The 27,500-nt window shown below is 45.5% G+C and overlaps 1 protein-coding gene across 10 annotated transcripts in view; it reads right to left on the bottom strand.

Annotated features, from left to right (window-relative positions):
- Window positions 1-27,500, bottom strand: part of LOC123994583 (filamin-C-like) — an 85,714-nt gene that overhangs the window by 42,858 nt on the left and 15,356 nt on the right. For all 10 annotated transcript variants that reach the window (XM_046297351.1, XM_046297352.1, XM_046297353.1 and 7 more), the window contains exons 2-3: window positions 4,800-5,048; window positions 318-415 (exon numbers count right to left, since the gene is read on the bottom strand). In XM_046297351.1, the coding sequence (XP_046153307.1) occupies window positions 318-415; window positions 4,800-5,048 (347 nt within the window). The remainder of the gene's footprint in view (window positions 1-317; window positions 416-4,799; window positions 5,049-27,500) is intronic.

Below are 27,500 nucleotides of genomic sequence, written 5' to 3'. Positions count from 1 at the left end.
CTGTGGACTGTCACCTGGGACACATCCACCAACTCCCACTCACTCACTCAGATTGATCATGCAGGCTTATGACAAGTCTTACAGTGCATTTATAAACACATCATAATACATTTTACCCATCTTTAAGCCGTAAAGGGTTATCAAAGACTGCCCTGCTGTTTACCACCGAAGCCAGTTGCCTCAGTGTAACTGAGTCTAAACCAAGTATGTGGATATGAGTTTAACTAGATGAGTTTAACTAGTACAAATGAGTTCAGGTTAGGTGAACTAAACCAGGTGAGACCAGGAGGGAAGTGTAGGTAGTGTGGTGATGTTACCTGGGGCACACCGAGCCAGTCGTCAGCCTGCTGCATTGCCTCCCTGGCATTCTCCACAGGCTGGCTAGGATCCCACGTCTCCCAGTCAGGACACAGGCCTACATGACAGGGGGGAGCATTTAGTCATGGGACAACAGTACACAGAGAATCAACATAGCTACATCCATTACCATTCACTATAACCATGACAACTGCCAAACCATGTTTACCCGCAATACTTTGCCTCTACAGTAAAGACATGTAGAGACAAGCAAGAGTGAGCTGGTCAATGCTTCGAGAGCGGTGTGTTACTTTTTTCCTGATGTCCGACCGTGGGTCACTTTGAACAAAGCTGACACACACACATACACACACACACAGACAATGCAGCTTATAGGATTATCAGGGAGTGACGTGAGGATGAGAGATGTAGGAAGCCTCAGATGACACACAAACACAGAGGAGTGTCATCACTACACAGTTCTCTATCCACCAACCTGGTCTCAGCATTTTGTACTATTTTGTACGTAAATCCGAGACACTCCATTTAGTATGATATGTTACATTTAATATGGTATGTATTCATTTGTGGATGTCCATCTTCCATTTCGTATGATATGTTACGAATGACAATTGGTATGATATGTTACGAATTTGCAAAACGTACAACATGTTATGAATTTGCAAAACGTAAGATATATTACGAATTCTAATTTGTTGTGGTTAACGTTAGCTAGGTGGCTATCACTAACATTAGCTAGCTGGCTAACAAGTTTAGGGGTTAGGATTAAGGTTAGGGTTAAGGGAAGGGTTAGCTAAAAGGGTTAAGGGTTAGGGGAAGAGTTAGCCAACATGCTAAGTAGTTGCAAAGTAGATAAAAAGTAGTAAGAAGCTGAAAAGTTGCTAAAATGCTGAAGTTGTCCATGATGAGATTTGAACACGCAACCTTTGTGTTGCTAGACATTCGCATTGTATGCCCACCAAGATCAAGCAGCCTCCTTTCTTTTTTGTCTTAAGTAACCTTCTGTCTTATGTAACCATACCAAACGTAACATACGGTATAATACTAATTTGAGTTTCCCGGATTTAATGTACTATGTTACGTCTACTGTATGAGACCAGGCTGTATCCATGGACTGTGGAACGGGAAAGAGGGCTCAGCACTACTCAATGTGACAGAGTGGTTTGTTGTTTTTTACTGTTGTTTCGCCCACCTCAGTACATGGCAATACATTTTCCATAAGTCTCATTAGTCTCTATTGCAGTTCCATCTAGAATGTTCTCAGCTCAGGGTGGCTTCCTTGCACAAACCCCACTACTGCCAGGAGTTGTATGAAAACAGAGGTGTGATGCAAAAGGATATTAAACAAATACATGGCAGAGAGTGACTGTGTGAGGGGGCTCTTGGCAGTTTTGAAAAACTATCCGGAGAGGAACATAAACCCCCAAAGCATTCTCCCACACTGCCAAAGAGCTGTACCTGACCATCATATTTGTTTGTGTTCAATATTTGTTTGTGTCCAAACCCTCTCTGTTCCCTGTTGCTTAATCCTGGCTAAATCAAGGCATGGACTCAAGCCACGAGCAAACCTTTCCTTAATTTACGGACAATACGCTTAACTTGCACCGTTTTACTGTCCGCCCTTACTTCTAACAGAGAGGCCTCTGCCCTGTTCCTGTTGCTCCTTAACAACATACATGAATACACACACACACACACACACACACACACACACACACACACACACACACACACACACACACACACACACACACACACACACACACACACACACACACACACACACACACACACACACACACACACACAATAACGTGTTTGGCAGGAAATGCGGCACGCTACATGTGTTTTCACTTATTGCGTTCCTCGCTGCTGTGTTCCCTACTCTGACACTCTCCATGCTGTTACAACAGTCAGAAACCACTGCCTCCACACTGCAGCCTGCAGCACACCCATGTCCAGCTCCTTGCAGGGAAGGGGTTTGGCTGAATCGGGGGAACTCAAGGTGTCAGGACCAATTAGCTATGCTGTAGGGGCTAGCAGGTCTGAGAGCAGTTTGAGTTTCACAAAAAAACAGTTATTATATTTTACATTTTCATTTTAGTCAGTTAGCAGACGCTCTTATCCAAAGTGACTTAGATAGACAACCACATATCACAACCGTAGCTAGTACATTTTCCCTCATTGAAGAAGTTATCAGCAAAGGCAATGGTAGTAGGAAAAGAAAAGTGTAATGTTGTTTTTATGCTCTACTGTATGTTTCACATTTCTTGTTAATGGGTGGACGGTCCTGAATGTTACATTTTGTGCTGACAAGAGAAGAGGGCTGCGTTTTGGGCGCCCTAAGCGAGATTTGGTTGGGGGGCCCCTAGTGAGACTTGGTTTTGCCAGGGATGGAGAGAAAATGTTGCATTTTCAAAGCTAATTCCCTGCAGTTCTATTTTGCCATGAATTATGAGTGGCTAACAAAATCAACGGGGCCCCACCGGAGGTCAGGGCCCCTGAGTACGGGCCTAGTGGCAGCTCGTAGTCCGCCTATAGGCAGAGGTGTCACTGCGAGAGAATGTGAGAGAATTGAACTTTGCCCTAACGCTACGTGTACTGTGAGAGTATAGCTTGTCCTGGATCTATCAATGTAAATGTTTCAGTGAGAGCAGAGAGAAACAGAGCCCTGTATGGTCAAAGCGTAGAATAAAACCTGCTAGTTAGTCCTGCTCAGTGTCAGAGATTTGTGTAAACGCAGTGTAAACACTACTAATACAGACACTTAGACCATAAACACACACTCACCCTGAAAAGCAGAAATGCACACACACACACACAAACATACACACACACATGATTAGGCACGTACACCATAAATGCACATGTAAAGCACAAACGCACACACACACCCGCTCTGTGACCCCACTGGTCTGGTTAAGTGAATTAGACAGGCTCAGCATGGGGGAGAATGGAGTCGTTGTTTGTTTATTGTTTCCCCACCTTAGCCTCTCTCCAACACACTTCTCAACTTCCTGCCTGAGCAAACACACTTTGTCATGCACACAAACGCGCATAAACACACACTCAGAAGCATCCAAACGCATGAAAACAAATAAAGCACACATTCACACATTGGCTCTCTCTTACACGCACACGCACACTCACACTCACACATCTACAAAAATCAACCACCTATACACACATACAGACATTTCAGTAAACAAAAAGACAGCGCACCTCAGTTCTTTGCTTCATTTCTCTGGAGTAACTAACTCTGTGAACCTATTAATGCCATTCCACTCATCTGGTCTCAACACCATTTGTACAAACACAGGATTAGAGGCTCTGTTGAACAAGACGTGTCTCCTGACCCGAGGTCAGTCTGAGTTCCCCTTGGAACCATGTCTTAGAAAGCCCTAGTGCCTGCCAGGAGCCTAGTCCAAATTAGTAGAGGCCTTCACCGAGAGAGCCAGGCCTAGAGTTATGAACCCTTCCCCAGCGGGGATCACTCTATATAGGGCAGTTGTCGGGCAAGTCCCCCTGGCTAGGCCATGATGACCCTGATCTCTAATTACCTATCTCTCTGTGGTTTGGGGATTCTAAATGTCTGTGTTTTTTGGTCACCCCCTACACTCCTCCTCCTCATCCTCCTCCTCCTCTCTCTTTCCCTCATTCTTCTCTCATCAGATTGTTTTATAAAGACGAAACGGCTGATTCTGATTAAGAGTTAAGGGTGGTAGGGGAGAGCATATAGAAGACACAAGTCCCATTCGGGTTCCCCAAGGTCTCTCCTTCTCTGATGTGAAGTTGTGCAGTTCAGGAATATTGCTTATTGAATGTAGCTTGTATTCTTTTTGGCCTCATCCATTCATACGTTGCGCCCACATCCCCACCTTGAATAAGGATCTCCTCATTGATGTCGTGCTCTATGGTAGCCCCTGCACCATTACCTCCACCCCCACCCCACAGAACATGCCATGCATACACTCACCAAAAATAAACATTCTCATTGTCTTCAACCAAGCCCCCCAATTAGACAGGCCAGAAAGTACATAACCCCTACCGGTGACCTGGACTCATTAGGCTTAGTTTTTCAACCAGACTGTTTCAAAACACTGGAGTTTCTCTGGAACTTCTCTGTGACACATACTTGGAATTATGGCTGAGGTTAGTGTTAAGAGTACTGTGAATAGTATGGACGATTAATCAACCCTCAAACAGCTCTCAAATGAGTTGCTACCTGGAAGACGACTGTCAACAAATGAATGTTCAGATCTTGAATCAGCTCTTACAAAGCTCTTGCAGTTCTTACAGATTGACCATCTGCACTCAAACTGTTCCTCGATGCCTTACCTGGGGCACAGTTGTCAATCGGTGCCCCCAGGGCCCTGAAATCCTTCCACTCAAATCAACTAACAGTAAACTGTTTCTGAATCAGCTCCAAGCCAGCAGAGTCTAACAACAGGATGAGTCACAGATCCTGGAACAGCTCTTACCTGGGGCACAGTTGTCAACCAGGGCTCCCAGAGCCTTGCCGTCCCTCCAGTCACGGTGAAAGTTGTTGATGGGCAGCTGGGGCACCTTGTTCTGGATCCATCCCAGCAGCCTCTGCTTGGGGGTCAGCTTCTTGGCGTCCTCATCGTCCTCGTCCTCCCACATGGGCATTGAGATGGAGTAGTGCAGGATCAGAGTCCAGATCAGACCCAGGATAAGCTTCAGGTTCCCATCCACGATGGCCTTACTGTCTGTAAAGGGGGAGAGAGGGGAGGGTTAAGGTCAGGTCATTTACTAAGGTACTGATACTGAATAAAGAACATAGTAATAGACTATGGAATTGTGCAAGAAAGCAATACTCCCATGAAAGCGATAGTGGCCGCTAAAATTGGCTCCCCAGGTAACTTGAGTTTAACCTTTTACTGCAGTGGGCTAAATCAGGGTCACACAGATCATTTCTTGGTAGTCTTAAACAAATCTACTTTGAGACAAAAGTATACACATCACACATGGTTATGGGCTTAAATTGAAGAATACACCTGTACCATTTATGATATGGAGTTGAAATGTATTCCATTTTGAGTTTGCATTCCAATATTACACTTCATATACATCACAGACCACTGAAATATATCAAAACCGCTTAACATAGAAACACCTGATTTTCAGTGGCTTATTAAAATATTAACAACATTCCACCCATGAGGCCACTAGGTCATTTGATTGGAGGAAAGGGCTACGCCCTCTGCCATTTACAGTTACAACTTAACGGACAAACACACACAGACACACGCACACACAAACACTACTGCACTAGCGCCATCTGATTGTTCTGTTTTAAAGAGAAACCGTGTGTTGTAGAATCATAATAACAGAGTTCTGGTGTCTGCCCTCGGCCTTCAGCTGCCTGGCACAACAACTTCAACATCTGTGTTTACTCTGCTTTTATGAGAATCTGACTGCCCCGGCCTTACTGCCACGGTGATCACTTTACCAGGCAGATCACACATAAGGCGGCAGGGGGAGATGGTTGGGGGGGATTAGGCAATGGTATCACTCTAGGACTCCTTAGTCATCGTCTTCGTCATACTGATGTTTACTCTTCGCTTCATGCTTCAATCCATTTGTCTTGGCTAGTTGGATGATCCCTCACACACACACATACAAGCACACACACACACACTCATTGGGGTGGCAGGTGGCCTAGTGGTTAGAGGGTTGGGCCAGTAACCAAAAGGTTGCTGGATTGAATCCCCGAGCTGACAAGGTCAAAATCGGTTGTTCTGCCCCTGAGCAAGGCAGTTAACCCCGGGCCCCGAAGATGTGGATGTCGAAATTAGGCAGCCCCCCACACTTCTCTGATTGGGTTAAATGCGGAAGACACATTTCAGTTGAAGGCATTCAGTTGTACAACTGACTAGGTATCCCCCTTTCCCTTGGCTTGTGTATGTGTTACTGCAGGATCTGGAGCAGTGGGAGTTTGGGGTGTTTTGTCATGTGTTTGTGTGTCCGTTTCCTGACTGACTGTACACATTCAGCTGGGCCAGACTCATCTAAGGATTTTCCCATCTCTCATGACAATATTCAGGTCTACATTAATCTCTGTGTTGTCTAAAAGTGTTTACTGCTAGTACAGCCTAACAGCACTATGCCACATCTAACATGTAGCTGTAAAGTATTGAGCAAGCTAGACAGTGGACAGAGCTGTGTGCTAGTACTACACTCTTCTATCGAGAACCTAAAAGGGTTATTCGGCTGTCCCCATAGGAGAATCCTTTTAAGAACCCTGTTTGGTTCCAAATAGAACCCTTTCGGTTCCAGGTAGGTTCTCCTATGGGGACAACCAAAGAACCCTTTTGGAACCCTTTTTTCTAGGAGTGTACTGTTATTGGATGCCATTTAACCCCCAGGTAAATGAAATGAGGTCAGTTTAAATGAAACACAGACACACATCCATACAGAGTCAAACACACACACCCGAAAACACATACATGGAATTTTAAAAATGACAGAGGTCCCCTACGGCCCAATTTAGCTGTCTAATTGTCTGAGCGGTTTTATGCGCCGACTGAATGGAAGCTGATAATTGTCAGAGACCGAGTCAAGACCGAGACACTCAATATGTGGTCTCCAGACCACACAACTGCTCAAATCTCCGGCCAAACTCCTCAACATGACTCCGCACAGCAGACAAGCACACTGACAGAGCCATTTCCTTCCTCTTCTCTTCCCTCTCTTCCTTTCCTTTCATTCTTTCCCCCCCTTTCACTCCTACATAGAATACAGGTCAGGATGTTTTCAGCATACACCCTGCTATGGATGTTAATATTAACTATGAAAGAAAGAATCTCTGAAAACCTCATGTTTTCCCTGTTCACCATGTTACGGGTATCTGGTTTCTCCCATCTGAGGTTTGGGGGATTGGACTTTCTGGGATTGGAGCCATGGAGGCTCTGTATGGGGCTCAGCATCCCGGGGGTGTTTGTGAATGCTCTATGAGTAGGGCTGTGGCAGTCACGAAATTTCGTCAGCCGGTGATTGTTAAGCAAATAACTGTCGGTCTCACGGTAATTGATCGTTAATTAACATAAATGCTTTTAGCATTTCCTGGCTCCCACACAGCCTACAAGAAAGACACTGATGCAGACCTTTGGAACATCTACATTTTAAAAGTCTAATAAATCTATGTATCGTATCCCACACGTTCACATTAAATCCATGATTTATTTTAGACAGGTCTAAAGAAGCATGATATGAAGAAAATGTCATCTATTTCAGGAGAATCTATTTCAGAAGAAATCTATTTCAGAAGAACAGCATACTCTGAGTTGTCCTCATGTTCTTATCTGGCTATTCTAAATGGCTTCTAAACACTAGTTCATTTAGCAGACAAGATTTGCTTAGAATTCCGTGGCATTAATTTATAGTATGAAAAATACCATTGAACAAAGCTGAATAAAATAGAAAGGATATTTTCTCCAAACAATGAAGGGATTGCGCACATGCTGCTATTCTGGGTTGAACGGTTAACAAAGAAATAGCTACTCCTATATCCTTAATTTAGAGTTATTAATGTAACTTTAGTTGTGCTACAAACGTTGGGCTATATGTTTTGATTTTTAATACATTGTAAGGCTGCATGATGAGACTCTAATGATGATTTTTTTTAAGTCGCTTGAAAGGCATGAGCTCTGCTTTTTTTTGTGCAGGCTGTACACACTACATCAGTCTCTCATTCACAATTTGACAAGCACTTGATAATGCCTAGAATTTCACAGCGGCATCCCCTTTGTGTGGCCATAATACACCCTAAAAAAATCCATGCCTTTTGCGGCCAGTAACTGCTGTGCTGAGCGCTCCATCACTTGATCGGGTCTTTCTCACAGGCTACAAGTGAAGACAGATACAACGGGGACGCAACTGCGCATTCTTATCCAATTCTGAGGTGCATATTGAAGATACATTAACTTTTTATCAGCCAACAATATGAGTAGGCTTAAAGAACTGCAAAAGCACTAGCCTATGTCAATCTACTATCCCCATAGTACAAAGGCAGACCTATTCTGTTCAGGTAGGCTATACTCCTGTTGTAAATATAAGCAATGTGCTTCATATTAGGAAAGTTGAGAAATAAATATAGCAGGCCTCTACTATTGATAATGAACTAGAATGTATTGGCCTGAACGTTACACTGTCTCCTCAAATTTCTTTTACCCTTATTTGAATGTATAGGCCACCTTCCACCAAAAATGTGTTTTTTGATTAATTTCATAACATGCTTAGGGAATGTGATTTTGTGAAAGAGGTCATCTTAATGGGAGATATTCATATTAATTATGAAGACAAGTCTTGTAGGAAAACCCTCAAACGGATCACTAATACCTTTGACCTTACACAGCTTGTCACGACTTCCGCCGAAGTTGGTGCCTCTCCCTTGTTCGGGCGGCGTTCAGCGGTCGCCGTCACCGGTTTTCTAGTCTCCACCGATCTACATTTATTTTTCCTTTTGTTTGGTCTTGATTGTACACACCTGGTTTCCATTACGTTATAATTTATTCCCTATTTATCCCTCTGGTTCCATCATGGTTTTGTGCGTGTTTATTGTTGTCATGTTGTCTCGTTTATGTGCTCTGGAATTTTGTTCTCCTTGATGGAAGATTGTTTATTGAGTAAAGTTACGATTATTCCTCATCTCTGTGTCCTGCGCCTGACTCCGCCTTACCCACATCACCTAGACTATTGACACAGCTAGTTGAAGGGCCAACCAGGGTGACTTGTTGCTCTAAAACACAGATTGGTTTGGTGTTCAGTAATAAACCAGAGAGAGTGGCTAAATCATTCAATATGGTTACTGGGCTATCTGATCATAATCTGACATGTATAGCCAGAAAGCTGTCTAAGAGCAGGTTTAACCTCTCTACTGTTAGAAAGCCGGATCAACTAAGAATACCTAAGAGTGAATTAAACTATTTTGAAAACGCAATTAAGGGAATTAACTGGAATGATCTCTTTTCCTATACAGACGTGAAAGCTGATAGTCAGGTTTTTCTATCCACAATCCAGACGACAATAAATCGTTTCCTAAAGAAAAATCAAATCCAAACCTGGCCAAAAGAGCACTCTTCCTTGGCTAAATGGAGAAATCTGGAAACTGATGAAAGAACGAGATTATGCTCTAAACATAGCCCTAAGATTCAAATTAGATCATGACAGACGTAGGTTTACCATGTTGAGAAATAAGGTGATGAAAGATATTATATTAACATAATTGGTGAAGCAAAGGGAAATTCTAAATTGATCTGGGAGAATCTAAAAAAGTTAACAGGGAAAGACCATAGTAACACTGCAAAAAGACTAGAAATCATGGTGAATAACAATCTAACACAGGATGCAGTCGAAATATCAATAGCCTTCAATTCCTATTTTATTGACTCAATCTTTCTTAAAAACTACAAAGAGTCACTCATTGGCCCCATTGTTAAGGTCACCAACACATCTATTGGTCTGGGAGGATATGGAAGTCGGCCATAATAACGGCCATCTTTAACTCGGGCGACCCTGCTGACGTGAGTAACTTTTTTGAAAAGTGTGTTGCAGAACAACTGATTACCTACCTCAACAACAGCCCCTTCACATTACACTCCATGCAGTTTGGGTTCAGAGCAAAACACTCCACAGACACGGCCAACTGCTTTCTTCTGGAAAATGTGAAGTCCAATATGGACAAAGGGGGCGTTGTTGGGCCTGTGTTTCTGGACCGAAGGAAGGCTTTTGATACTGTTAACCATGAGATTCTCATCACAAAATTGTCCAAATTCAACTTTTCCCTGATGCCTTGAGATGGATGAAATCATACCTTGAAAGCAGAACTCAGTGTGTCAGAGTTAGCAATGAGCTGTCGCCCACTCTTAGCTATGATGTGGGAGTGCCACAAGGGTCAATACTGGGGCCTCTCCTGTTCAGCCTGTACATCATAGCTAATGATCTGCCTTCTGTCTGTAATGGGTCTGAAGTTCAAATGTATGCAGATGGTACAGTGATATACAGTATGTGCATGCAAAGAGCAAACAACAAGCTGCACAAGAACTCACTACTGTAATGGTCCAGGTTACAAAGTGGCTCGATGACTCGTGTTTGCATCTCAATGTGAAAAAAACTGTTTGCACGTTCTTCACAAAGAGGGCAACAGATGCTACTGAGCCAGATGTCTATGTGTCAGGGGAGAAGCTCCAGGTGGTATCTGATTTTAAGTACCTTGGCATCATACTTGATTCCAACCTCTCTTTTAAAAAGCATGTGAAAAAGGTCATTCAAATAACCAAATTTAACCTAGCTCATTTAGATTCATACGAAATTGTTTGACTACAGAGGTAGCAAAACTGTACATCAAATCTATGATACTCCCCTATTTAACATACTGCTTGACTAGTTGGGCCAAAGATTGCTGTACAACATTAAAACCCATTCAGTCTCTCTACAAACAGGCTCTCAAAGTGCTTGATAGGAAGCCCAATAGCCATCATCACTGTTATATCCTCAGAAAGCATGAGCTCCTGATTTGGGAAAATATTGTGCAATACACCGACGCATGTCTTGTATTCAAGATCCTAAATGGCCTGGCTGCTCCTCCACTCAGTATTTTTGTTAAACAGAAAACCCAAATATACGGCAGCAGATCCACAAGGTCTGCCATGAGAGGTGACTGTATAGTTCCCTTAAGGAAAAGCACCTTTAGTAAATCCGCTTTCTCTGTGTGTCACATTCGGACCTTTATTTCCTTTGTTTTGTATTTATTTAGTATGGTCAGGGCGTGAGTTGGGTGGGCAGTCTGTTTGTTTTTCTAGGTTTTGGGTATTTCTATGTTTCAGCCTAGTATGGTTCTCAATCAGAGGCAGGTGTCATTAGTTGTCTCTGATTGAGAATCAATACAATACATAGGTAGCCTGGGTTTCACTGTGTGTTTGTGGGTGATTGTTCCTGTCTCTGTGTTTTGCACCAGATAGGGCTGTTTTTGGTTTCCCACGTTTATTGTTTTGTAGTGTTCGTGTTTATCTTTTTTTATTAAACATAAATCATTATAACCACGCTGCTTTTTGGTCCGCCTCTCCTTCACCACAAGAAAACCCTTACACTGTGAGGGCTTCCAATGTCTGGATTACACTGCCATCAGACACATATAACTGCACCACATATCACACTTTCACAAAATGCATGAAGACATGGCTAAAGGTCAATCAGATTTGTGAACATAATCCCTGGCTGTGTATTGCCGCTTTCCATGTTGTCTGTTGTCTGTAGCTTGTGAGGTATGGAAACACTGTTGCTTTTATGAATTTTGTCTTGCTGCTTTTTGTTCTGTCTGTATGCTACGTCTTGCTTGTCCTATGTTGCTCTGTCTGTATGCTATGTCTTGCTTGTCCTATGTTGCTCTGCGTGTGCTCACTGCTCAATGATTGTCTATATTGTAATTGTTTTTAATAACCTGCCCAGCGACTGCGGTTGAAAATTAGCCGGCTGGCTAAAACCGGCGCTTACTGAAACGTTGATTAATGTGAACTGTCCCTGTAAAAATAAAAAATAAACTCAACTCAACTAAAAAGAGGAGGATCAGCTTTCATCACTCTGTTTTTTTGCGCAAAATGTTGCACAACATGAGCTCATGGGCTCTCATGAAGTGTTTGATTAGATTTTCAATTACATTTGCATTGATGTCAGAGTTATTAGAGGGACAATAGAGTGCTGAGTACCAGGCAGTTAGCAAGTTTGGTAGGCTACTAATGACCATCAGCAGCATCAGAGCTTGGAGAAGCCTAATTACCGTGACTAAACGGTCACGTGGAATTTGACTGCCTTCATGACTCGTGACCACCGGTGTGGCGGTAATACGGTCATCGCAACAGCCTTATCTATGAGTTTGTCCAGTCAAGTAAGTACAGGGGGTATAAGGTTGGGGGTTGTAGGTAGGGGTGGCTAGTAGTTTGGGCTTGGACCATAGGGGAAAGGGGTTTTGAATTGGAGGACAGAGTAGAAGGAGGAGGTGGTGGTGGGAGGAGGTGTGGGGCAGAGGAGGAGGACAGGCTCATTATAATGGCTGAAATGGAACGGTATCCAACATATGGAAATCAAATGATTGTCTCTGTTCCGTATATTCCATGCCATCCATTACAATGAGCCTGTCCTCCTAGAGCTCCTCCCACCAGCCTCCTCTGGTGTTGGGATAGGAGTTTTCAGTAGTTGGGGGAGTTTGTGGTTAGTGGAAGTGGTAGGCTAGGGGGGAGTGTTATTGAGAGCTAGGACAGATGTAGAAAGATTGATATGATTGGCTGATGGGCTCCTTTTTAACTCAGTGAGGGGGCAGTTTCATGTTTCATTCAGCCTGCAAGGTGCTGAGAGCAGATCAGCGCTAACGAACCCTGCAAAGCGGTGCTACTGCACCAGCAACACACCAGGAAGAGAGGACCCCTCAGGTATACTGTGCCCGTTTAAAAAAGGCAGGACTTTACATTGACACTCTCCCAGTCTGACACTTCTGTTTCAGCACTCCTGAGAGAGTACTAAACACACATACGCGCGCGCACACACACACACATCACACATGCGATAAGAGAGAGCGATGTTGATTTAATCACTTCAGAGGTTTGGTCCTGGTCCAACATTTCAAAGCCTGATATTTCCGGCACTGGGGTGTGTAGGATCTACCACACACTGGGGTCTATGCTGAGAGTCTCTTGGCTTAAACAGGGACACTCCTACAGGACTGCGTCAGAATGATCAGCGTGTGCATTCATGTGTGTCCTACTGTATTGGGAGGGGAGATTACCCAGAATCCCCGGCTCAGTAGTCTCACCTGTCAACAAGACTGTCAACACTTGCAATGTTGACAAATTGCAATGTTTTAAAAAATATTACTAGACAGTTAATAACTACCCTTCGCATTGGACCACTACACCTCCACTACTTTGAATTGATCTTGGAAAACTGCCTCATCTAATCTTACTCGACAAAACAAAAATGTTCCTCGTAACTTGAAGTTGAACTCCACAAACAAACAGCTTGCAAACAACAGCCGGTGTTGATGACATGGTCGTGGAATCCAGCAGGATCAAACACAACATGCATGGAAGAACAAACAGTGGGAAAGAACAACAAACACATGACTTAAAGGCTTGAGGAAAAGGAAAGGGCATTTGGAGGGAGAGGGAGGGGGACAGAATTCCGAACTGGAGCTGGGATGGGGAATGAGAATGTTTTCTGAAAATTTCCAGAGGGGTCAGACAGAGGTTGGGAGGTATTGACGGGAAAGATGAATTTGGCCCTGTCGACAAGTGTGTGTGTGTGTGTGTGTGTGTGTGTGTGTGTGTGTGTGTGTGTGTGTGTGTGTGTGTGTGTGTGTGTGTGTGTGTGTGTGTGTGTGTGTGTGTGTGTGTGTGTGTGTGTGTGTGTGTGTGTGTGTGTGTGTGTGTGTGTGTGTGTGTGTGTGTGTGTGTGTGAGGCATCAGTGTCTCTGGAGCCAAGGCATTAGTGTGTGATTGAATGCCTCCCTCTCTCAGCCTCATGGCACCTGGCCTGGGCCTGCCTTTACAATATCTACTCTCTGTACAGGAGATAAGCGGTGTATCTCCCACACTCATTCAAACCATCCTGTGCCGTTCACCAACCACACTGCCACATGGAGTGAAGAGAGAGGTGAGAATAGAGGGCATCCACTAACCCACCTCAGTTCCTCCACTAGAGCATTAAAGCAGAAAAGTAATAAGTTGCAAAAATGATTTGCTGTCCCTCTCTCTTAATCTCAATATCTCTCTCTCTCTCTCTCTCTCTCTCTCTCTGTCTCTCTCTCTCTCTCTCTCTCTCTCTCTCTCTCTCTCTCTCTCTCTCTCTCTCTCTCTCTCTCTCTCTCTCTCTCTCTCTCTCTCTCTCTCTCTCTCTCTCTCTCTTTTCTCTCTCTCTCTCTCTCCCTGTTGTAAGTCGCTGCTTGGAGACACAAAGGCCTGATGTCAGAACTTCATGGGGGGGGGGGGGACAACAATGTGGCCTTTCTGCCCAGAACCAATTGTTTCGCCTCCATCTCAGTGCAAAGTGACCTTTAAGACTTCGATTGGCTCTGGTGTCGGGACTCACTGTTTGTCTGGTTACCCAGGGCAATGCCAAACTCTAACCCATTGTAACTGACACAGACTGTAGCACTCTAATGAGCGTACAGCCTTCGCAGGAGAGGTTGTGTTAAAACAAGCCCCTTGTTGTTACTGTGAAGGTGTCTGGCTCTAGTCCAGGTCTCATTCTTTCTTCTCCTCTCTCTCTCTCTCTCTCTCTCTCTCTCTCTCTCTCTCTCTCTCTCTCTCTCTCTCTCTCTCTCTCTCTCTCTCTCTCTCTCTCTCTCTCTCTCTCTCTCTCTCTCTCTCTCTCTCTCTCTCTCTCTCTCTAGAAACAGACGTGAAGGGTCAGCAGTGAGTAGGGTGGACAGAGCTGGCGTTTGGACAGCGGCCCTTTAGAACCCAGCTCTTTGACTGGCAGATTGCTAACAGATCCCCACTGCTCCACTCTTTACTTCAGTCTATTATGGCTCTATAGTTGCTATGAAACACACTTGCACACATACATGATGACATATAACCATGCTCACTGCACTGCTCACTGCACACTCACAATGCTCCACCAAATCACTGTGTATTTATTCCTTGTGACATGAATTCTATTTTTTATTTTATCTTTATCTTTAAGTCTGCATTGTATGTAAGCATTTCCCTGTTAGTCTACACCTGTTGTTTATGAAGCATGTGTCAAATAACATTGGATTGGATGTGATCTCAAGGGTAATGAAGACATGGGTCTTTATCAGACTGTGTGTTCTGATCCGTCCGCTCTGTCTCTAACATATAGAGAACTAACACAGAGAGACACCTGGCAGCTCAGACACCTGGCTTGTATGAGCCAGAACAGAACTACAGAAGGCCCAGTGAAAAGACGGATTTTCAACCAGTTTTGCTCAGTGGGGGACAATGTAATATCAGCTGGAAGATACATTGAGATATGGGCTAGATCCGACTCGTGGTGTGTGTGTGTGTGTGTAGTAGTAGCCTAGTAATGTGTAAGGGTTGATTAAGGAGACAGAGTTTAGTGGAGTAGGAATGATGGCACCACAGGGTGGGGGGGTTCCATGAGGAAACAACACAGAACAGCTCCTGTTTCCAGTAGATGGGTTCACTTTCTCCTGGGGAACCATTTGACTCAAGCACAGCGTCAGACACTTCCTGTGTGCATAGTGCTGCGGTATCTAATCACTCTGCAGTGTTTTTTCCTGTAATTAACATTGAAGTGTGTGTGTGTGTGTCTACCCCTGTCTTGATGTCCCAGTGATAAAGTGAGTGGATAGAGTTCAGTGAGTGAGTGAGTGAGTGAGTGAGTGAGTGAGTGAGTGAGTGAGTGAGTGAGTGAGTGAGTGAGTGAGTGAGTGAGTGAGTGAGTGAGTGAGTGAGTGAGTGAGTGAGTGAGTGAGTGAGTGGATAGAGGGAGTGAGGGGATAGAGTGACTGAGTGAGTGAGTGAGTGAGTGAGTGAGTGAGTGAGTGAGTGAGTGAGTGAGTGAGTGAGTGAGTGAGTGAGTGAGTGGATAGAGTGAGTGAGTGAGTGAGTGAGTGAGTGAGTGAGTGAGTGAGTGAGTGAGTGAGTGAGTGAGTGAGTGAGTGAGTGAGTGAGTGAGTGAGTGAGTGAATAGAGTGAGTGGGTGGATAGAGTGAGTGGATAGAGTGAGTGGATAGAGTGAGTAGATAGAGTGAGTGAGTGAGTGAGTGAGTGAGTGAGTGAGTGAGTGAGTGAGTGAGTGAGTGAGTGAGTGAGTGAGTGAGTGGATAGAGTGAGTGGGTGGATAGAGTGAGTGAGGGGATAGAGTGAGTGAGGGGATAGAGTGAGTGAGGGGATAGAGTTAGTGGATAGAGTGAGTGAGGGGATAGAGTGAGCGAGTGGATAGAGTGAGTGAGGGGATAGAGTGAGTGAGGGGATAGAGTGAGTGAGGGGATAGAGTGAGTGAGGGGATGGAGTGAGTGGATAGAGTGAGTGGATAGAGTGAGTGGATAGAGTGAGTGAGTGAGTGAGTGAGTGAGTGAGTGAGTGAGTGAGTGAGTGAGTGAGTGAGTGAGTGAGTGAGTGAGTGAGTGGAGTGAGTGAGTGAGTGAGTGAGTGAGTGAGTGAGTGAGTGGACAGAATGTGTGTCTGGATAGAGTGAGTGAGTGGATAGAGTGAGTGGATAGAGTGAGTGAGTGAGTGGATAGAGTTAGTGGATAGAGTGAGTGAGTGGATAGAGTGAGTGAATGGATAGAGTTAGTGGATAGAGTGAGTGGGTGGATAGAGTGAGTGAGGGGATAGAGTGAGTGAGGGGATAGAGTGAGTGAGGGGATAGAGTTAGTGGATAGAGTGAGTGAGGGGATAGAGTGAGCGAGTGGATAGAGTGAGTGAGGGGATAGAGTGAGTGAGGGGATAGAGTGAGTGAGGGGATAGAGTGAGTGAGGGGATGGAGTGAGTGGATAGAGTGAGTGGATAGAGTGAGTGAGTGAGTGAGTGAGTGAGTGAGTGAGTGAGTGAGTGAGTGAGTGAGTGAGTGAGTGAGTGAGTGAGTGAGTGAGTGAGTGAGTGAGTGAGTGAGTGAGTGAGTGAGTGGACAGAATGTGTGTCTGGATAGAGTGAGTGAGTGGATAGAGTGAGTGGATAGAGTGAGTGAGTGGATAGAGTTAGTGGATAGAGTGAGTGAGTGGATAGAGTGAGTGAATGGATAGAGTTAGTGGATAGAGTGAGTGAGTGGCTAGAGTTAGTAGATAGAGTGAGTGAATGGATAGAGTGAGTGAGTGGATAGAGTGAGTGGATAGAGTTAGTGGATAGAGTGAGTGAGTGGATAGAGTGAGTGACTGGATAGAGTGAGTGAGTGGATAGGGTGAGTGGGTGGATAGAATGAGTGGATAGAGTGGATAGAGTGGATAGAGTGAGTGAGTGAATTGAGTGAGTGGATAGAGTGAGTGAGTGGATAGAGTTTAGTGGATAGAGTGAGTGAGTGGATAGAGTGAGTGACTGGATAGAGTGAGTGAGTGGATAGAGTGAGTGGGTGGATAGAGTGAGTGGATAGAGTGGATAGAGTGAGTGAGTGAATGGAGTGAGTGGATAGAGTGAGTGAGTGGATAGAGTGAGTTAGTGGATAGAGTGAGTGGATAGAGTGGATAGAGTGAGTGAGTGAATAGAGTGAGTGTATAGAGTGAGTGAGGGGATAGAGTGAGTGAGGGGATAGAGTGAGTGAGTGGTTAGAGTAAGTGAGTGGATAGAGTGAGTGGATAGAGTGAGTGAGTGAGTGAGTGGACAGAATGTGTGTCTGGATAGAGTGAGTGAGTGGATAGAGTGAGTGGATAGAGTGAGTGAGTGGATAGAGTTAGTGGATAGAGTGAGTGAGTGGATAGAGTGAGTGAATGGATAGAGTTAGTGGATAGAGTGAGTGAGTGGCTAGAGTTAGTAGATAGAGTGAGTGAATGGATAGAGTGAGTGAGTGGATAGAGTGAGTGAGTGGATAGAGTGAGTGACTGGATAGAGTGAGTGAGTGGATAGGGTGAGTGGGTGGATAGAATGAGTGGATAGAGTGGATAGAGTGAGTGAGTGAATTGAGTGAGTGGATAGAGTGAGTGAGTGGATAGAGTTTAGTGGATAGAGTGAGTGAGTGGATAGAGTGAGTGACTGGATAGAGTGAGTGAGTGGATAGAGTGAGTGGGTGGATAGAGTGAGTGGATAGAGTGGATAGAGTGAGTGAATGGAGTGAGTGGATAGAGTGAGTGAGTGAGTGAGTGAGTGAGTGAGTGAGTGAGTGAGTGAGTGAGTGAGTGAGTGAGTGAGTGAGTGAGTGAGTGAGTGAGTGAGTGAGTGAGTGAGTGAGTGAATGGAGTGAGTGGATAGAGTGGATAGAGTGAGTGAATGGAGTGAGTGGATAGAGTGAGTGAGTGAGTGAGTGAGTGAGTGGTGAGTGAGTGAGTGAGTGAGTGAGTGAGTGGTGGTGGTGAGTGAGTGAGTGAGTGAGTGGATAGAGTGAGTGAGTGGTGGTGGTGAGTGAGTGAGTGAGTGGTGAGTGAGTGGTGGTGGTGAGTGGTGGTGGTGAGTGGTGAGTGAGTGGATAGAGTGAGTGAGTGAGTGGTGAGTGAGTGAGTGAGTGAGTGAGTGAGTGAGTGAGTGAGTGAGTGAGTGAGTGGATAGAGTGAGTGAGTGAGTGAGTGAGTGAGTGGTGGTGAGTGAGTGGTGAGTGGTGAGTGAGTGAGTGAGTGAATAGAGTGAGTGGGTGGATAGAGTGAGTGGATAGAGTGAGTGGATAGAGTGGTGAGTGAGTGAGTGAGTGAGTGAGTGAGTGAGTGAGTGAGTGAGTGAGTGAGTGAGGAAGTGAGTGAGTGAGTGAGTGGTGGTGGTGAGTGGTGGTGGTGAGTGAGTGAGTGAGGAGTGAGTGAGTGTAGTGAGTGGATAGAGTGAGTGGGTGGATAGAGTGAGTGAGGGGATAGAGTGAGTGAGGGGATAGAGTGAGTGAGGGGATAGAGTTAGTGGATAGAGTGAGTGAGGGGATAGAGTGAGCGAGTGGATAGAGTGAGTGAGGGGATAGAGTGAGTGAGGGGATAGAGTGAGTGAGGGGATAGAGTGAGTGAGGGGATGGAGTGAGTGGATAGAGTGAGTGGATAGAGTGAGTGGATAGAGTGAGTGAGTGAGTGAGTGAGTGGTGGTGAGTGAGTGGTGGTGAGTGAGTGAGTGAGTGGTGGTGAGTGGTGGTGAGTGAGTGAGTGAGTGAGTGAGTGAGTGAGTGAGTGAGTGGACAGAATGTGTGTCTGGATAGAGTGAGTGAGTGGATAGAGTGAGTGGATAGAGTGAGTGAGTGGATAGAGTTAGTGGATAGAGTGAGTGAGTGGATAGAGTGAGTGAATGGATAGAGTTAGTGGATAGAGTGAGTGGGTGGATAGAGTGAGTGAGGGGATAGAGTGAGTGAGGGATAGAGTGAGTGAGGGGATAGAGTTAGTGGATAGAGTGAGTGAGGGGATAGAGTGAGCGAGTGGATAGAGTGAGTGAGGGGATAGAGTGAGTGAGGGGATAGAGTGAGTGAGGGGATAGAGTGAGTGAGGGGATGGAGTGAGTGGATAGAGTGAGTGGATAGAGTGAGTGGATAGAGTGAGTGAGTGGTGAGTGAGTGAGTGAGTGAGTGAGTGAGTGAGTGAGTGAGTGAGTGAGTGAGTGAGTGAGTGAGTGAGTGAGTGAGTGAGTGGACAGAATGTGTGTCTGGATAGAGTGAGTGAGTGGATAGAGTGAGTGGATAGAGTGAGTGAGTGGATAGAGTTAGTGGATAGAGTGAGTGAGTGGATAGAGTGAGTGAATGGATAGAGTTAGTGGATAGAGTGAGTGAGTGGCTAGAGTTAGTAGATAGAGTGAGTGAATGGATAGAGTGAGTGAGTGGATAGAGTGAGTGGATAGAGTTAGTGGATAGAGTGAGTGAGTGGATAGAGTGAGTGAGTGGATAGGGTGAGTGGGTGGATAGAATGAGTGGATAGAGTGGATAGAGTGAGTGAGTGAATTGAGTGAGTGGATAGAGTGAGTGAGTGGATAGAGTTTAGTGGATAGAGTGAGTGAGTGGATAGAGTGAGTGACTGGATAGAGTGAGTGAGTGGATAGAGTGAGTGGGTGGATAGAGTGAGTGGATAGAGTGGATAGAGTGAGTGAGTGAATGGAGTGAGTGGATAGAGTGAGTGAGTGGATAGAGTTTAGTGTATAGAGTGAGTGAGTGGATAGAGTGAGTTAGTGGATAGAGTGAGTGGATAGAGTGGATAGAGTGAGTGAGTGAATAGAGTGAGTGTATAGAGTGAGTGAGGGGATAGAGTGAGTGAGTGAGTGGTGAGTGAGTGAGTGAGTGAGTGAGTGAGTGGTGAGTGAGTGAGTGAGTGAGTGGATAGAGTGAGTGAGTGAGTGAGTGGTGGTGGTGAGTGGTGAGTGAGTGAGTGAGTGAGGTGGTGGTGGTGAGAGTGAGTGAGTGAGTGGATAGAGTGAGTGAGTGGTGGTGGTGAGTGAGTGAGTGAGTGGTGGTGAGTGGTGAGTGGTGAGTGAGTGAGTGGTGAGTGAGTGAGTGAGTGAGTGAGTGAGTGAGTGAGTGAGTGAATAGAGTGAGTGGGTGGATAGAGTGAGTGGATAGAGTGAGTGGATAGAGTGAGTGAGTGAGTGAGTGAGTGAGTGGTGAGTGAGTGGTGGAGTGGTGAGTGAGTGAGTGAGGAAGTGAGTGAGTGGTGGTGAGTGAGTGAGTGAGTGAGTGAGTGAGTGAGTGAGTGAGTGGTGAGTGAGTGAGTGAGTGAGTGGATAGAGTGAGTGGGTGGATAGAGTGAGTGAGGGGATAGAGTGAGTGAGGGGATAGAGTGAGTGAGGGATAGAGTTAGTGGATAGAGTGAGTGAGGGGATAGAGTGAGCGAGTGGATAGAGTGAGTGAGGGGATAGAGTGAGTGAGGGGATAGAGTGAGTGAGGGGATAGAGTGAGTGAGGGGATGGAGTGAGTGGATAGAGTGAGTGGATAGAGTGAGTGGATAGAGTGAGTGAGTGGTGGTGAGTGAGTGAGTGAGTGAGTGAGTGAGTGAGTGAGTGAGTGAGTGAGTGAGTGAGTGAGTGAGTGAGTGAGTGAGTGAGTGAGTGAGTGAGTGGACAGAATGTGTGTCTGGATAGAGTGAGTGAGTGGATAGAGTGAGTGGATAGAGTGAGTGAGTGGATAGAGTTAGTGGATAGAGTGAGTGAGTGGATAGAGTGAGTGAATGGATAGAGTTAGTGGATAGAGTGAGTGGGTGGATAGAGTGAGTGAGGGGATAGAGTGAGTGAGGGGATAGAGTGAGTGAGGGGATAGAGTTAGTGGATAGAGTGAGTGAGGGGATAGAGTGAGCGAGTGGATAGAGTGAGTGAGGGGATAGAGTGAGTGAGGGGATAGAGTGAGTGAGGGGATAGAGTGAGTGAGGGGATGGAGTGAGTGGATAGAGTGAGTGGATAGAGTGAGTGGATAGAGTGAGTGAGTGAGTGAGTGAGTGGTGAGTGGTGGTGAGTGAGTGGTGGTGGTGAGTGAGTGAGTGAGTGAGTGAGTGGTGGTGAGTGGTGGTGAGTGAGTGGTGAGTGAGTGAGTGAGTGAGTGGACAGAATGTGTGTCTGGATAGAGTGAGTGAGTGGATAGAGTGAGTGGATAGAGTGAGTGAGTGGATAGAGTTAGTGGATAGAGTGAGTGAGTGGATAGAGTGAGTGAATGGATAGAGTTAGTGGATAGAGTGAGTGAGTGGCTAGAGTTAGTAGATAGAGTGAGTGAATGGATAGAGTGAGTGAGTGGATAGAGTGAGTGGATAGAGTTAGTGGATAGAGTGAGTGAGTGGATAGAGTGAGTGAGTGGATAGGGTGAGTGGGTGGATAGAATGAGTGGATAGAGTGGATAGAGTGAGTGAGTGAATTGAGTGAGTGGATAGAGTGAGTGAGTGGATAGAGTTTAGTGGATAGAGTGAGTGAGTGGATAGAGTGAGTGACTGGATAGAGTGAGTGAGTGGATAGAGTGAGTGGGTGGATAGAGTGAGTGGATAGAGTGGATAGAGTGAGTGAGTGAATGGAGTGAGTGGATAGAGTGAGTGAGTGGATAGAGTTTAGTGTATAGAGTGAGTGAGTGGATAGAGTGAGTTAGTGGATAGAGTGAGTGGATAGAGTGGATAGAGTGAGTGAGTGAATAGAGTGAGTGTATAGAGTGAGTGAGGGGATAGAGTGAGTGAGGGGATAGAGTGAGTGAGTGGTTAGAGTAAGTGAGTGGATAGAGTGAGTGGATAGAGTGAGTGAGTGAGTGAGTGGACAGAATGTGTGTCTGGATAGAGTGAGTGAGTGGATAGAGTGAGTGGATAGAGTGAGTGAGTAGATAGAGTTAGTGGATAGAGTGAGTGAGTGGATAGAGTGAGTGAATGGATAGAGTTAGTGGATAGAGTGAGTGAGTGGCTAGAGTTAGTAGATAGAGTGAGTGAATGGATAGAGTGAGTGAGTGGATAGAGTGAGTGGATAGAGTTAGTGGATAGAGTGAGTGAGTGGATAGAGTGAGTGACTGGATAGAGTGAGTGAGTGGATAGGGTGAGTGGGTGGATAGAATGAGTGGATAGAGTGGATAGAGTGAGTGAGTGAATTGAGTGAGTGGATAGAGTGAGTGAGTGGATAGAGTTTAGTGGATAGAGTGAGTGAGTGAGTGGATAGAGTGAGTGACTGGATAGAGTGAGTGAGTGGATAGAGTGAGTGGGTGGATAGAGTGAGTGGATAGAGTGGATAGAGTGAGTGAGTGAATGGAGTGAGTGGATAGAGTGAGTGAGTGGTGGTGGTGGTGAGTGAGTGAGTGGTGAGTGGTGAGTGGTGGTGGATGAGTGGTGGTGAGTGAGTGAGTGGATAGAGTGAGTGAGTGGTGGTGGTGAGTGAGTGAGTGGTGAGTGAGTGGTGAGTGAGTGAGTGGGTGGTGTGAGTGAGTGGTGAGTGGTGGTGAGTGGTGAGTGAGTGAGTGAGTGAGTGAGTGAGTGAGTGAGTGAGTGAGTGAGTGAGTGGACAGAATGTGTGTCTGGATAGAGTGAGTGAGTGGATAGAGTGAGTGGATAGAGTGAGTGAGTGGATAGAGTTAGTGGATAGAGTGAGTGAGTGGATAGAGTGAGTGAATGGATAGAGTTAGTGGATAGAGTGAGTGAGTGGCTAGAGTTAGTAGATAGAGTGAGTGAATGGATAGAGTGAGTGAGTGGATAGAGTGAGTGGATAGAGTTAGTGGATAGAGTGAGTGAGTGGATAGAGTGAGTGACTGGATAGAGTGAGTGAGTGGATAGGGTGAGTGGGTGGATAGAATGAGTGGATAGAGTGGATAGAGTGAGTGAGTGAATTGAGTGAGTGGATAGAGTGAGTGAGTGGATAGAGTTTAGTGGATAGAGTGAGTGAGTGAGTGGATAGAGTGAGTGACTGGATAGAGTGAGTGAGTGGATAGAGTGAGTGGGTGGATAGAGTGAGTGGATAGAGTGGATAGAGTGAGTGAGTGAATGGAGTGAGTGGATAGAGTGAGTGAGTGGATAGAGTTTAGTGTATAGAGTGAGTGAGTGGATAGAGTGAGTTAGTGGATAGAGTGAGTGGATAGAGTGGATAGAGTGAGTGAGTGAATAGAGTGAGTGTATAGAGTGAGTGAGGGGATAGAGTGAGTGAGGGGATAGAGTGAGTGAGTGGTTAGAGTAAGTGAGTGGATAGAGTGAGTGGATAGAGTGAGTGAGTGAGTGAGTGAGTGGACAGAATGTGTGTCTGGATAGAGTGAGTGAGTGGATAGAGTGAGTGGATAGAGTGAGTGAGTGGATAGAGTTAGTGGATAGAGTGAGTGAGTGGATAGAGTGAGTGAATGGATAGAGTTAGTGGATAGAGTGAGTGAGTGGCTAGAGTTAGTAGATAGAGTGAGTGAATGGATAGAGTGAGTGAGTGGATAGAGTGAGTGGATAGAGTTAGTGGATAGAGTGAGTGAGTGGATAGAGTGAGTGACTGGATAGAGTGAGTGAGTGGATAGGGTGAGTGGGTGGATAGAATGAGTGGATAGAGTGGATAGAGTGAGTGAGTGAATTGAGTGAGTGGATAGAGTGAGTGAGTGGATAGAGTTTAGTGGATAGAGTGAGTGAGTGGATAGAGTGAGTGACTGGATAGAGTGAGTGAGTGGATAGAGTGAGTGGGTGGATAGAGTGAGTGGATAGAGTGGATAGAGTGAGTGAGTGAATGGAGTGAGTGGATAGAGTGAGTGAGTGATGAGTGGTGAGTGGATGGTGAGTGAGTGGTGAGTGGTGGTGAGTGAGTGAGTGACTGAGTGAGTGAGTGACTGGTGAGTGAGTGAGTGAGTGAGTGGTGAGTGGTGAGTGAGTGAGTGAGTGGATAGAGTGGTGGTGGTGAGTGGTGGTGAGTGAGTGAGTGAGTGAGTGAGTGAGTGAGTGAGTGAGTGAGTGGATAGAGTGAGTGAGTGAGTGAGTGAGTGAGTGAGTGAGTGAGTGAGTGGGTGGATAGAATGAGTGGATAGAGTGGATAGAGTGAGTGAGTGAATTGAGTGAGTGGATAGAGTGAGTGAGTGGATAGAGTTTAGTGGATAGAGTGAGTGAGTGGATAGAGTGAGTGACTGGATAGAGTGAGTGAGTGGATAGAGTGAGTGGGTGGATAGAGTGAGTGGATAGAGTGGATAGAGTGGATAGAGTGAGTGAGTGGATAGAGTGAGTGTATAGAGTGAGTGAGGGGATAGAGTGAGTGAGGGGATAGAGTGAGTGACTGGATAGAGTGAGTGAGTGGATAGAGTGAGTGGGTGGATAGAGTGAGTGGATAGAGTGGATAGAGTGGATAGAGTGAGTGAGTGAATGGAGTGAGTGGATAGAGTGGATAGAGTGAGTGAGTGGATAGAGTGAGTGAGTGGATAGAGTGAGTGAGGGGATAGAGTGAGTGAGGGGATAGAGTGAGTGAGTGGTTAGAGTAAGTGAGTGGATAGAGTGAGTGGATAGAGTGAGTGAGTGAGTGAGTGAGTGAGTGAGTGAGTGGTGAGTGAGTGAGTGAGTGAGTGAGTGAGTGAGTGAGTGAGTGAGTGAGTGAGTGTCTGGATAGAGTGAGTGAGTGGATAGAGTGAGTGGATAGAGTGAGTGAGTGGATAGAGTGAGTGAGTGGATAGAATGAGTGAGTGAATGGAGTGAGTGTTCAACAGTTGAGCGGAGAGAGAGGGAAAAAGTGACTGTATCTCTCCAACAGGAGAAAGAAAGACAGAAAAAAACAAATGACAGTGTGGAAGCGAGCCACTCAGACTCACATTTTCCACAGGATTTCCCAAAGACAATGTCAAAGGAAGAAAATACACTCACACACACCAGCTGGAGACAATGTCAAACAGTTGTTGGAGAGGAATTCCCAGGGGCAGTTTATAACAGACTCACACACACACACACACACACACACACACACACACACACACACACACACACACACACACACACACACACACACACACACACACACACACACACACACGCACGCACGCACGCACGCACACACACACACAAACACACACACAAACACACACACACACACACACACACACACACACACACACACACACACACACACACACACACACACACACACACACACACACACACACACACACACACACACACACACACACACACACACACACACACACACACACACACACACACACACACACACACACACACACACAGATAAATCCCTTTCCTTATCATGAATTGCATATCTGCTTCTCTGAACAGCAAATGCTTGAAAGCCAGAGTAATGTACACAACGGTCAAAGGGTTATGCTTATGTAAGACACATACTGAAGTAGTGTGATTGAGCACTTCAATCCCTGAGAAGCAACCAAAGTCCCTTAGTGCACCAACACAGAGTATTCAACAAGCTCTCACAGTCTCACGTCAGAATTTGACGTTCATCTATGTTTCTCAAACGTAAACTTTCCTTGCTTGTTCCGAACGTCAAATTTCAAAGGGTTTAAGGTTAAGGTTAGGCATTACCTCTGAATGCTTAAGGTGAGGGTTAAGGTTTGGGATAGGTTCAAAATAACAATCTCAAAAACAACTTCCTATCAAACACTCACTCTACCCACTCACTCTATCACTAGGACATCAGGACAGGCGAACACACATACAGAATCAAAGGCAGATGCTTATGCCCATCCGCCATCCCTGTCCACGACACCCTAACAAAACCCAAACCTACTTGAAGGTAACAGCACTCACTGTTCCCCCCTCGTGGCCGGTTTCCTCATCATCTCCCAACATCCTCAGACATAGATGGATGTCGAATACTGACTTATATCATGGGTGACCTGGCTGGAGTATTACTCCTGCAGGCATAGGGTTCCCCATGTATCTCTGCCAGGCCTGAATAAACAGTTATTACTACAACCTTCTGAATCAAAGCAGAGCTGAACTGTGACTGAGAGCTTCAGCTGACCAAACCCTCACCTTCTCTCTCCACCTCATCAATTAAAGCCCTGTTAAATGCCATTATTCTCTCTCACCACCTCATCAATTAAAGCCCTGTTAAATGCCATTATTCTCTCTCACCACCTCATCAATTAAAGCCCTGTTAAATGCCATTATTCACTCTCACCACCTCATCAATTAAAGCCCTGTTAAATGCCATTATTCTCTCTCACCACCTCATCAATTAAAGCCCTGTTAAATGCCATTATGGGAGGAGTACTGTATACAAACGCAGGATTCAATCTACGAACAGACACATAGGCTACACCATGGATAGGACCACAAAAATACACACAATCACACACACACACACACACACACACAGTCGCACATACACACAAAAAAAACACCACACACACACACAACATAGCAGATGCTCTAGCATCATTGTCAGGTGTGTGCGTACTGGTAAGAAGTCAGGTGCAGGAGAGCAGAGAGTTGTGAACAGGTGCACACTTTATTTAGGCAGGAGCAAACAGCAGACGGATGCTACTGCGTCAAAACATCCAGAAGCACGAAAACAGTCACTAAAGCTATAGTTACCAAGTAAACATACTTCGTGAAATAAACACGGAACATGGAAAACCAGCCTGGCGTGTCACATAAAACATGTAACACAAAACAATTCCACACAAGGACATGGGGGGGGACAGACAAATATATATACACAATGTGATTAGGGAATGATAACCAGGTGTGCGGGGAACAAGACAAAACAAATGGAACAATGAAAAATGGAGCGGCGATGGCCAAACGCCGCCCGAACAAGGAGAGGAGCCGACTTTGGAGGAAGTCGTGACAATCATACAATCATACACACACATAAAAATGCACACGCACAGAGCACATGTCCTACCAGTGTGTAAGCAGGTATTATACTCTGTTATGTGATGCCCAAATAAGGCCGGAAGTGTCCTGCTTCAAACTCAGAATCTCGCCAGGACAAACAACACATGACCCTGTCTGACCTGATGGCCACAGACAAGAGGTCTGCCCACACACACACACACACACACAAACACACAAACAGACAAACACGAACACAAACACACACACAAATCCAACATAATCACATAAAAACACACACACAGGCCAGCTGACGACCTGCTGCATTCCTCCGCCACCCACAATAGGCCTCGGGGGCGGCTCCAGCAGCTGGATAAAT

The sequence above is a fragment of the Oncorhynchus gorbuscha genome, linkage group LG14, assembly GCF_021184085.1.
Source record: "Oncorhynchus gorbuscha isolate QuinsamMale2020 ecotype Even-year linkage group LG14, OgorEven_v1.0, whole genome shotgun sequence".
In the NCBI taxonomy this organism is placed as follows: domain Eukaryota; kingdom Metazoa; phylum Chordata; class Actinopteri; order Salmoniformes; family Salmonidae; genus Oncorhynchus; species Oncorhynchus gorbuscha.
The sequence above is the reverse complement of the archived record's forward strand: the minus strand, read 5'-3'. Positions and strand labels throughout refer to the sequence as shown.